The 12,764-nt window shown below is 42.3% G+C and overlaps 1 protein-coding gene across 1 annotated transcript; it reads right to left on the minus strand.

Moving 5' to 3' along the window:
• Positions 1 to 2,986: 2,986 nt before the first annotated feature.
• LOC138046059 (uncharacterized) lies at positions 2,987 to 12,757 on the minus strand. Its single transcript, XM_068892741.1, has 4 exons — positions 5,307 to 12,757; positions 4,811 to 4,864; positions 3,699 to 3,970; positions 2,987 to 3,486 (listed from the first exon to the last, which is right to left on the minus strand). Exons 1-4 carry the CDS (start codon positions 12,755 to 12,757, stop codon positions 2,987 to 2,989), a joined length of 8,277 nt encoding a protein of 2,758 aa, XP_068748842.1.
• Positions 12,758 to 12,764: the final 7 nt, after the last annotated feature.

A 12,764-nucleotide genomic window follows, 5' to 3' on the forward strand; every position in this document is an offset into this window, starting at 1 on the left:
ATCTAAGCTAAAAACCAGTTGCACGCCATTTCAATCTTCCTAATCAGCACCGCTTTGTTTGTTTGTTTGTTATTTATTTGTTTAAGCAGGTTGAAATTTTGGCAGCTATTCAGCTGATGTGGACCTGCTATACCCACCCAACCATATACACACACAGGACAGCCACAACACCGGGAACTTCATCCCCACTTTATTACCGATCCGAAGAAAGGATGCGTGCAGACCGTGTATTTGAACTTGAACGCTCATAGTACATGTGAAAAGACAGGTATCACGCAGAAATGTTGGAGAGGGATTGTAAAGTTATAGTAATGATTTAACAAAAATTTAACGACTAAAGAAGACAACGCAGTGTTTTTGAACTCTCTTTGTCAGATGAAGATACATGCTGCAGCAAATAATGACAACACAATTTTATCAAGGCAGAAGTCTATAATCCAGAAGTCTCGATTTGAGATTATTAAAAGCCGGCCACCAGCTTACGGTGTTATTTGTCTGCTATGACTAGATTTTTTCGCTGGGAAAAGACATCGCGGCAGTGCGTTCCGGGCCTGGGGCTCGTTTCTCGAAAGTCCTGGAGCTTTTTGGGCGTGTTTCGGGTGACATAAAACGCCTTGTATCTTGAAAAAGGGAACATTTCAAGTCATGAAACTTAGTGATAGTTTTGTTTTCTCTGATAAGGAAAAAATGTTAACAGATCAACTTTTCAAGATAAGTGGATTGTGGTTTTTCAAATTGCTTTTCGGGCCCGAAAAGTTTATGGGACTCTCGAGAAACGGGCACTTGATCAATAAGTTTACATTTAGTACCAGCAGGCCTAGTCTGGGACCTGATGTCACCGTAACTTAAGGCGACTTAAAGCTACTTAAGGCAACTTAAGAGAAAATTGTCCAAAACATCAAGCGACTTAAGGCGACGTAAGGCAACCTTACACAAATTGAACAACACAACGTATTCTATTTAAGTCGCAGAATATCAACTGATCAAAAGTCTCCATATTTCCTTTCCAAAAACAGAAAAAAAAAAATAAATAAAATGATGAAATATAATTATTGTTGCTTCAGAATTTTTAATTGCTATATGACGTGTCAATAATAAAATAATTAACAGAATTTCGGAGATGAACAAAGAGTTTCCAGCAATCTGGTTTGTTGAATGGTTTCCTATAGAAATAATGATGCGATATGCGACAAAGAATTGAAACTTTTGTGTTCGCTTTCCGGAAAATTTCTTTAATATGTGCTTTGAAAGAGAGTGAAATATCATTTATACATATGTTGAAGAGAAGAGGGTCCAAGATTGAACCATGAGGAACTCCACTTTTCATAATTTGCCAATCTGCAGAGTATTCTCTAGAGTCTAAATTTTCTGTAATATCTTCTCATGTATTGAGAAGGGCTGTTGTACATGAATGTCCTTTCAGGAAACCAGACAAATTCCCACTGAGAAAGTCAAGAGAAAACTCGTATAGCTGATCAAAGATAACTCTTTCGGCTATTTTTAAAACAGCCGATAACACAGACACAGGACGGTAATTAAATTTTAGAGTTTCGGTATCTTTTTTGTAGATGGGAGCGACAATGGAAATTTTCCAATCTGTAGGCCAGGAGCTACTAATGATGCACCGATTGATAAATTTTGTGAGAGAACTGCGAATTCCTGGCTCAGCATGTTTCATCAGGCAAATTAGAGCAGGCAGTTTCCTCGGAGTTGTGGAGTTTAGTGGATGTGCAGTGTTATTAGGTACACCTATCGTGCATGCATTTGGTTGCAAAATATACGATCAAGATTTGGAATTTTGTGTGGCGGAATAACAGATAAAGGTTGGTTAATCCCTTCTGCTCGAGTAAATAATGTATTCTTGTGAAGAGCATCGCCGTCTAGAACTCGACTAACTGTGTAAATCGAACACAATTGAATGAAATGCTTAGAGTAAGTTAGACTTCTCGACCATGCAATAGACATTTTCCTGGGTCTTTTCTTTCGTGAAAGTTAAGCTTCCATTAGTAGTACATCTAAAGTAAATAATTTCAATTCTTGTTACTGAGCTTGTTTGGCTATTTCATCCGTTATAGTTGTTATTTAAAGTTTCAAAAATATTTTGAGGCATCATATCACTGCTCCACACAAAGGTGGTGAATTAATAGCTTAAGACTGAGTTATTTTTATGGGATTTCATGTTTAATACTTGTTTTTGTAACAATCAAATGGCATAATATCTTGCCAAAAATAAAATGTGTGCAGACTAGAATCTTTGCTTGTGGTGTCTCCATTATATCTACAAAAAAAGGCTTGTCACAGGTATTTAATCAGGACTTACATGATTCCTGTAAACACTTACATTTATCTCTGCTGCATGTTCTCTTGTGTGTTCTGGCCTCTCCTATGTGTTACGGGAGGGGTTCGCCTGGCTCATCAGCACCTTTCGAATGGGTATCGGGAGGCAATCCCCTGCCCCACCCATCATTCTTTTTTTGGAACTCAACAAAGAGACAATTACATTAAGATGCCGCCTCTCTTGATTTGCACCTACTTTATTGACTCATTCTCAATTGTTTTAGACTAACTTTAAGGTGTGTTGTGTTTGTGGAATTAAGGCAACTTAAGGCGACTTAAGGCGACTTAAGGTCACAGAGTAGGCCTACCAGCAATCCCTAGAGCGGCTTCTTTATTGCGGACCAATCAGAGAGGTTGTGGTCATTAGGCCCAACTTGATTGGCAATTATTTCGCGAGACCTGCATTCGTAAACTGATGGGTCAAGGCTAAATGACAGGGTCGGATAAAACTTTCTGGTTACTGACAACTATTCAAGGTTAGTTTTGGTGTAAGAATCTTAATGATATGTTGGTAGTCAAAGCGTGAATCATCACGCGACAATATTTCGCTTAAATCCTTTCACTATCTTTACGTTAAAGCTTTGATTGTTGTGGACACAACACTAAATAACAATAGGCCCGTGGACACAACACTAACAGACCTGTCAACTTAAACAACATCCGGGGCAATAACTGTCACAACCAGGGAGGGAAATTCTCTCCATAGGTAATTAACTTCGTCGGGAATATTTAAGACAGAGACAAGTCCGCTTCCCGACCTCACAGCATGGATGCAGTACCACGATTGGCTGCCAAACTTGCGTATTATACTCTCCACAGCATGCTCAGCGTGATTTCCATTCTCCGTTCCCACTATGCTTGCCAGAGACCCCGTCAGTCGAAGGTCAGGGCGGTCTGTACGTTGTCCTGGATATCGCACGACGACCAAGTTATGGTTATAATACCTAAATTTGTGATAGTAAGTTCTACGGTTGTGTCCAAAAACAGCATGGTTATCCCAGCCTGCGATCGGATTGTAAATGTTTACCATCCAAAAGGATTCAGGGTACGAAGCATGTAGCTGATCGAAGAGAAACGAGGCTAAGGCTCTATTACTTAAGCTTCCATTTTGCATGCCGATTCGGTCGACGTCAGCCTTGAACAGATCATCTGCAAGAAAAAATGAATTCGTAAATTTGTCAAGTGAAATTAAATAGTAAATTTCAACTAGGAAATTAACTGATCTTGTCTCCAAGAAATACCGACAAAGGTCAGAATGAAGTTGATGCGATTTTCCCGGCGTGTTGTAATAGGTAGATGAATAAATATATCGACCTTTCAGTGCTGGTATCCTTACTCAAATTGATCAATCAAATACGCACCCACGCTGAGACATCTCGCTGAGGCCGGTCGACTGCCTCGAAGACGGGCCTGGTTTCTCCAAACTCCAGCATTGCAGTAAACTATAGCATCTCCTCGGCGTCTTAAATCTCGGGGATTACATATAACTCTACAGGAGTCGCCTTCGAACTGTCCCTCAGATCCCCCAGTACATTGCGTCTCTCCGCCACCAGGCACAGGGAATTCATCTGTACACTTCTGTCTACATCGCACCTTTGTACCACATTCTTGCCTGTTGGACTCCAAAGTGCACCTGATTAAGCCAAATAGCTCAATAAGGAAACTCCGTACCTTTATATCATGGAACTTAAGCACGAGACATCTTTCAGTGAGCGACGGACATTTCTATCGCTAAATATCATTCAATATAAGAGATAATTAGTTCTAAATCTGGGAGAGACTACTGTCGTGGAAGGCGAAACGTTAACTTTCTTTTTCCGTCCCCTTCTAAAAAACGTCTCGTCCTTTAGAAATCCTTCCATTTTGGGTATCACGTGTGGATTGTGAATCCAGCGCGACATCTTGCAATCCTCTATCATTCACGCCCCTCAGAATGGAGGACTAGCTTTCAAAATAAGTATATATCTTCTCTTGTTGTGTTGAAAATGCTGTGGTGTCAGATTACTTAGAATTTTTTCTTCGTCAGTTTCCTAACGGTATCCCAAATCTAATTGGCATAACCGAATTAAAAGCCTCAATTTTAAGTGAATAACTAGCAAATATTCACCGAAGTGGAGGTGGCTTGCGGTGTATATTTAATTATTCACCACTAGCCACCGACACGGAGGTAAATAGATGTTTTAGTATATGCTAAAACAGTGAGATAATATAGCCCAAAAAGACGATTTTAATTAATTTATTTCTGCAAAGATTACCATATTTTCGGGAGCAAATTCCCCGCGATATCCGGGGTTTGCGAAACCAGTCAGCGCGCGAATTCGACGCTATCCACTGTTTTAGTATGTACTAAAATCTGTTCTCATAGGAACCGTGCGGCTTCGCGTGCGCATTTATTGTAAAGGTATTGAGAAAATCCTCGTGTAAGAAGCGGGGTTCAAAGGATCCTATGATGGGGATGAGAAGCAAGCCATACCTTTGTCTGTAACCTGTCACCACACCTTGCGGTGTTGTCATCGAGGTCCCCTGACTGAAAGAAAGAGCAAAATAACAAAAACGAGGGGCTTTTCAGGTTTGGTATCCTTCTCCTCTTTTCCAGTTCTCGCTGGAAATTTCCGGTTCAAAGGTCAATAATCGATAGCGTGGTCGAGATACGAAAAAAAAGTGTTAGTAAATGCACAGAAAACTCTATTAATAGCTCTAGGACGATTTACAACTTTGGGCAATTGAAACGTAGATACATTTTTACCAATCAGACCGTCAAATAAACTAGCAATAAATAAAAGACGAGAAATGTAGGGAAAGACGTTTTGGGCAAAGTGTACACTTGACAACGAACCCTGGATTAGGAAACCGTCAATACCTTGAACAATTTTCTAATATACCTACCTACCGACACGCTTCCATGAATCTAGATCGAAGCAACGTTTTTTGCTATTTAAAATATTTAAATAGAGGAATAACTTTCTTACAGGGAACAGGAAATGCTAAGGTCTGTCTGTCCTGAAGGTAAGGTAACCACGCCAGTGGGATAGCCAGTGAAACCAAGTGATGCACAAATCTCTGTGGTGGGATCCAATAAAACATTTTCTTCTTGTGGAACGCACAATCCTTCCCAGATCCCGTTGGTATTTACTACTTCCAGTCTCCCTTCATATGGAGTAGGTTGCTGTGTCAAGCGCAGCTTACTGCACGTCACCTGAACTTGAGAATCACTGTTCATCTCGTGCGACAAATGGGTCGAGCTAGGTAACCCAACAGATTGACAAGCACGACGCAATATCCTTTCATGTGGTGTCTCTGTTGCTCTTTCCCACGCTGTATTTCTCCAGTGCTCAAGTATACCAACTTTCTTATTCCATTGATCATCTACACCAGTTAGACGTACAGTCAGTTCACATCTGTCGTCCACGTAACCGATCCAATCTCCATCACTGCAGACTCGTCCTCCTTGTGGTATCTTCCAATCACTTTCCCATCTTGGACGATGAGTTCGTCCGTGAAATCTGTGGCTTGGTAGATAATGGCGATGACAATGCAATTTGACGCAATATCCCTGGAGGGGATTATTAATTGTGCCAAACGTTCTGGTGTGACTCATGTAGTCGCAAGGACGGAACTCACCATTATCAACCGGTGGAGCTCTTGGACAATGGAGAGCCTGACAGCTAGGGCTTGTACCATCCCAGGATCCATGTCTACAAGTGCGTTCCATAGGTCCTTGTAGTCGGAAGCCTTTGTTGCAGACATACAAAGCTTTTGAGCCTTCCTCACGTCCAGTGGTTGAAACTTTTCCGTTCGACGGCTTTGTGAGCCTCGGACATCGTTGTATTCTTGAACAAGTTGGTAGGGGTGGGATCCAATCTCTGTCCAAACAGGTTGTGGTCAATGCTCTGTCATTTTCCTGAGTTATTGTGTAACCAACATCACACCTAAAATTAGCACTTGTTCCATGAACCACCGTTGAACCAGACGAAGTTGCAGAATACTGTACTGTCGAATGAGGGACATTCGCTGCAACGCAGCTTCTTCTCTGTCCATACGTGATCAAGGTGTGCGACATGGCTATCGTCGCATTGCACTTCTCCAAGGCAAGTACGAAGACGTAGTGAGAATTACGGTTGAGAGGTGAGACAGTTATTGATGTCTGTCCGTTTACTTGTGTTTTAGTAATATCTCTTGGATTTGTTGTAGGAAACCTAACTAAAATTAGTTGTGAGTTCGATTGTGGCAGAACCCCCTGATCCGCCCGGTGCCAAGACAATTCGACATTATTACCACTTGCAGAGACAACCCTGAAACGGGAATGTTCTTCAATGTATCCGACACTTCGGGTCATACTGTTAATTATTGATGCTATGTCTGACAAAGCAGTTGCTGGCCACACGGTATTATTGAATACTATCGAAAGATGCTTGTACGTTGAATTCACATTCCAATTTTGAATTATAACCGTCAGAAGTTGACTATGGAAAAGCTTCGCCGTCAAATCAAGGTCAACAACTTGAACGTGTAAGTCATTTTCTACAAAGAATAAGCACACCTCAGTGGAGTTTAAATGGACCAGCGAGAGAACGTCTTCAACCTCGTCATTTGCGTAGTTGTCGATTATTTTTATTCCCCAAGCTTGATAAAGTAGGTACAAGTCGTCGCCCTCACCTCCAACAAGTTTATCATTACCACCCTGTGGAATAAGGGTATCGTTTCCGTCAAGTCCGAACAGCGAGTTGTCGAAATCAGATCCGGTTAGGATATCATTGTGAATGGTTCCGTACACATTTTCAATACTTATATACTTGTCCTCTTCTGCATCGACTCCTTTTCCAAATCCAAATGAGAGATCGACTTTGACACCATTGCGAAGAAACCCGTCACCTCTGAATGAAATAGTATCGCTGCCGTTACCACCATCAATAACATCACGGCCATTTCCGGCGTAAATGAAATCGTCTCCAGCGCCAGCAAAAATATGGTCATCGCCATCACCGCCAAAAATAATATCAATTCCAGGTCCACCATAAATAATATCGTCTCCATCTTTTCCCTCGAAGGTGGTTCCAATTGTTCCTGCTCGTAGCACATCGGCCATATTACCACCTTCTATGATTCTTGTGGTGTTACTACCTGTTAGGTAGTTTGTCGAGGTAAGCGAGCCCTTTAAATCTTGTGCCGAAGAAAGTATTCTGTCGTTTTGTGGATTAATGTTTTGTGGTGTTTCAAGGTCGGTGCGATCTATGGAGATAATTTGTTTAAATGGCACTTCTTGTGTAATTTCAAAGGTTATCTTATCAGTCGTTGTCACCTGAAGATGCTGGTAACTTGCGTTGCGAAAATAGTCCTGGATACGAATGCCTAGGGAGGTGGGTCTTGACATCGATTCCAGTATGACATCATTTTGGCCATGAAAATATACACGGATGTCGCTAAATTCCAAACCAATATGTAGAGCATCTGTCTTGTTGTCCACCGCAAAGTTGTTGATCTCGTTAAACTCACCATATCCGTGATTCAGTACGTAAGTGTCAGAACCATTTCTTCCTTCCAAATATTGATAATTGTAACCATTGCCTGGGCCAGGGTCAATATAATTGTTGAGTTCATTACCATAGATTCGGTAACTGCACAGACTAGAATTTAATTGGAAACGGACCAAGCGCTTCCAAGGATCCGTGTTCAAGTCATAGGATACCAACGATTCTTCACAGCTGGAGGTTGTGCATGTACACTCGATAGGATCCTTCGATATTTCGGTTGGATCGAGCTTTGCGGTCTCCTCTCCCACTCGCAACGTTATTCCGTCTCTAGTCCTAATCCAAAGATGCCGGTAATTAACTGATTCAAACCAATTTTCAAGAGTTACAGCTGGTGTTCTCTCTGATGAAGTGATCCTTAAATCTGAGCTGCGAAAGCGTCTCTGTGCGCGTAAGTTTCCAAACGTTTCGTCTAAGTACAATACATCATCTTTTGTGCGGGTATCAAAATTGTTTATGACTGCGTGTGTGCACGTTCTCTTAACAACATAATTGTCACTGCCTTCCCCTCCCTCAAGGCGGTCCACTCCTCCGCTACAACTTAAAAAATTGGTTTGTTTATTGCCGATAATTTGGTCATCGTGAGGAGAATCTGAAACCGTAGCGACGTTAGCTGAACCCCGTGGATGGATCGACCGCGCACGACGAGGCCTATCAGATAGATCAACATTGACTCCATTCGCTGAAGTACTATAATCCAGCATTATGGGTTCTATGGCTACTGCAATTGAGTGTCCACTTTGCGTTCTCCTAAAAGCTCTCTTTTTTGGGACCGTAGTGGAAGGTGGAATCATGTGTGTTGTAACATTAAAGACAACATGATCTGAGGATGTAAAGAGCATGTGCCTGTATTGATATCCTCTGGCCCAGTTGGTGATCCTTAAACAGGAGGTACTTGGGTTGCTGCTGTCAATTACTGACAAATCATTTCCTGACAGTTGAATTCTGATCCTGTCCAATGGTACAGCAAATATTACAATATCAGTAGTGTTCACAAAATCCTCTGCATTGTTGTTAATAGTGTCACAGCCTTCGGTTGCTCGAATGACGTAGGTATCTTCGCCTTTCCCTCCGGTCAAGACATCAGCTCCGCGACCACCGTCTATTACGTTTCCGAGATCATTTCCTACAATAGAGTCAGAGTGATTAGAACCGGAAACTTGTTTAACCTTCGTGTATGCCGGATCATTGAGGGAAACCGTTTGAGCCATTTTTGCTCCACTAAAATCCACTGCTACTGCCACACAGTTAATCTGGGGATCAGAGGCACTGCTAGAGGTTTGGTCTGCGACGAATATCACTCCATCCTTGCTGCGAAATGACACGTGGCGATAATAAGTTGCATCTCCTTGTGTGAACCAGTTCTTTATGCGAATGTGATGGCTCCTGGAGTAAGTGATGTCGACGTCATTTCCGGTCTTGTGACACTGGATATTTGCGTAATCAACGTTAATGACCACAATATCACGCTTATCATCCTCAGCAAAGTTATCGATTATTGCTTTACCGCCGTCAGATTGGATAATGTAGACGTCACTTCCACCTCCTCCAGTTATGGACGAGAGCTCAGGACCCAGGTAAAAGGTGTCGCTCCCACCCCTCCCGTACAAATTGTAATGGTAATTTCCAGTAAGCATCATAACATCTAGTTTACCAAAGTTGCACTCTTGATCCTCTCTCCCGGGTGGTTTTGTTGTCGGTTTGGGTCTCTGTACTGCATAAAATGTGTTATTATCTGAGTTACCATAATAAGTGCCATAAGCTGAATTTTCGTGTAAGTTAGCCCCGCAAATGACATCGAACGATTTAATAGGAATCACGAACCAGAGTTTAGCGGTCTCGTGCTTGTATGTGAAATCCCTAGACTCTCCTATACCAAGTACGATATCTTTCAGGTTAGAATCGACCTGAAATGTCCTCCTTATTGGGTCACGCGCTCCGCTCACATCCCCAATTTCGACGGTTGCTAAATTGTTATCATGAAGCCTAAAGGTGATGTAGCCACCAAAGCTAGACAATGCTCCTTGGGTAAAGTCTATTCTCTCTTCTTCGCCCTCTCTTTGCCCAACAATTCTGAAATAGTTGTCGGGGTTCGTTAAGTTCCGAAGAAGTTGTTTATCGTTGTCCTCTTGTCTTTGATAGGATTCCAGCTGTCTTCGCAAACCTCCAGTCAAGAAATCAGCCACTCCATCTAAAATCCCTTTCACTAGTGCGCCAAGAAATTGTAGACCAGCCCATGGACTATTCCAATTTACTTTCTGTATTTCAGACATTATATCAATATAGAAGTCGTCTATGGCCATTCGGATTATGGAGATAATGATGACTACCGGTTCTGTGATCACTTCCGCTTCTGGACAAAATGTCCCAACTAAGTTCAGAGCTGTAGTACTTACATCCAGAGCTAAATCGATTACACGTAATGGAAGCACTTTAAGATCGTCTGGGTCACTGAAATCCAAATCTGCCAGTTGTTCTATATCTTGTTCAATGAAATACACGTCGAATGCAAGTCCTACTCCAGGAATGTCTCCCAGAAGCTTTCCAGCTCCTTTTTCCATGAACCGTTCCACCTTTCTAGAGAATCGTCCTAAGCCTTCTTCAAAATTCAAGCCTCTTGCTAAGGATCTAGCAGCGCTACTTAATACATGTTTACCAAGCTTTGACACAATCTCATTTAAGCCGGTTAATCCACCGAATGTGTGTGCTGCCTGAGTCAACGATATACTTCCACGAACGTAGTCACCTTTGTTAAAGTAGTCTGCAGCTCCAAGGACAGAGAATATCAAGCCATGCACAGCCAAGCCTTTATTTATCTTCGCGTATGTCCTACTAGCTCCAGCTCTTCGAGACTTTTCTATATGTTCTTTTATCAGCTTTGGGGTGGCGAGTTCGTCAGAGCTTAATGGGAATTCCACATGGTCCCGCAGTTCCGAATCACGACGATCCACGACGTCAAGCTCCACCATGTTATCCGTTACTTCAATCGACTCTTCATCAACATAGACAGAGTCCTTGTCAGTTAATTTACAGACAGAGCGTCTTTTCCTTCGGCGCTTGTCTGTGCAAATTCTGGCAACTTTTTTAAAGAGAAGTTCTCCATCGTGGTCATCAGCAGCCCGTTTGCGGATCATGTAAGCTGGAACATCCCTGTTTCCTTCCTTATGTATAAATCTGCGTCCTGCTTGCGTTCCTCCTCCTTTTCGTCTTGCGGGAAATTCTGCTTCGGAAAAAATTGCATCGATGTTTCTTCTCGAGTTGACATTTTCAAGCATACCCTGAACGACTTGGTCCATTGCAGGACTCCGTCCGGCTTTTTGGTCTCCTCTATAGTTTGCAATTCTGGGAATGTCTCTGGCTTCAGGAAACCTATTTTTAGTCCTGATTTTTGTTAAAAGGTCGGTTAGGAATCTTGCTCTGGTCTGTTGGGGAGGCTGTGCTGCTTCAGCAATCATCGTAATAAGCATGAATTCTACAGCAGCTCTAACTGTATCAGGAGACGCTTGGCCATTGACTGTTAGATCGGTCTCAAAGGATGGTTGGTCGTCTAGCGTTTTATCTAGAGATTTTTGCATCGCTTCAGCCAGTTCATTTTGATTGGCGTTCGCAAGATCATTTATAATTGTATTGTAATCGGGTGCATTCGAAGTTCTTGCCATGGTATTTGACCAGTCACCATTTTCAGATGTAACAAGAATTTGGTGTCTGCCCCCTAATCTCCCGCTCCTACTTAACCGAAACCTCCTCGTCTCACCGCCAATTGGAATTTCAAAGTGTGTTTGTCTAGTTGGTCGATCTTGAAATTCATATATATCATTGTAAAACTGCAGCAGTTTGAATACCCCCTTGAGGGACACTTCGTCATTTTCATGAATTGTTACAACTTTGTGACTATTTCGTCCACTTCCAACTGTTCTCTCCTCAATTATACTCCGTTGTTGCCCATTTGGCAGATCTATTGTGATTCCTTTTAGGCGTTCCCATTCGTTTTTTGCTTGTTCAGCGCTTTGTAGTATGCTCTGCGTGAATTCAAACCTTAGTTTAGTATTCTTTTCGTTCTCTACATTTAGTGTCGATGCTAACGCAACACTCTCTCTTCTTTGATCAATTTTCGTTTTCACATCCGTGAGCCATGAGGCCGGATTCAAACTATTGATGTCTTTTCCCAGTACCGAGGAACCAGCCAAAACATCTTTGGATGCCTGGAATGCTGCATCCCGCTCCTGGCTTGAAACTGTGTTTTGTGGGTCATTCTCGCTTAATGTCTGCTCAAAGTTAGGCTGGCTCGCCAATGGTTCATCCAATGCTCTTATGGTGTCCTGTTGCAGCGTTGTCCTCAGCGGGAGTTCTGTATTGGAATCCGTCAGCGCTGTAACTTGTGTTGAAAGATCAGACAAATCCACGTACTGGCCATCACCATGTTTAGCACTGATTGAAAACTTGCCGCGTGGTCTATTTTCAAGTCTGAACCTTTGATCATCTGCTCCAATGGGGACATCAAAATATGTGGGGCTTGTTTCATCGCCAAAAAGGAGGGGATAGAACTGCATAAGATGGAACACGTCCTTTAATCGTAAATCGCCCGTTGTCTCAAATCTGAAGTGTTTTCCGATCTCTCCGCCTGTTCTTTGAACACTTTGAGTAATTTCTCCGTCATTGATGTGGGTTTGCCATCGTCTCTCCATGTGGTCCTTCACTATTGCTACGTCAAGTGCCCTCTGAATTTCTGCGCGATCGTCAGCGTTAAGTGTTCTCTTAAATGTTTGTTGTACGTCATTATGATATAGCTGGCCCCATTGTACACTGTGACCGAAAGCTATCGTTGTGGAAAAAACAGTGCACAAGAGAAGCAAACCAGTTTGAATCCAAAAGGCAGCCATAGCGACTGTCATGACTCAG

The sequence above is a fragment of the Montipora capricornis genome, chromosome 4 (genome assembly GCF_036669925.1).
Source record: "Montipora capricornis isolate CH-2021 chromosome 4, ASM3666992v2, whole genome shotgun sequence".
Lineage (NCBI taxonomy): Eukaryota > Metazoa > Cnidaria > Anthozoa > Scleractinia > Acroporidae > Montipora > Montipora capricornis.

Coding starts and splice junctions, on each gene's coding strand:
- LOC138046059 (XM_068892741.1), bottom strand. CDS start 12,757: ATGACAGTCGCTATGGCTGCCTTTTGGATTCAAACTGGTTTGCTTCTC. Junction 3,971..4,810: donor GTGACAGGTTACAGACAAAG/GTATGGCTTGCT, acceptor TGGCTTAATCAG/GTGCACTTTGGAGTCCAACA. Junction 3,487..3,698: donor AGCGAGATGTCTCAGCGTGG/GTGCGTATTTGA, acceptor TTTTTCTTGCAG/ATGATCTGTTCAAGGCTGAC.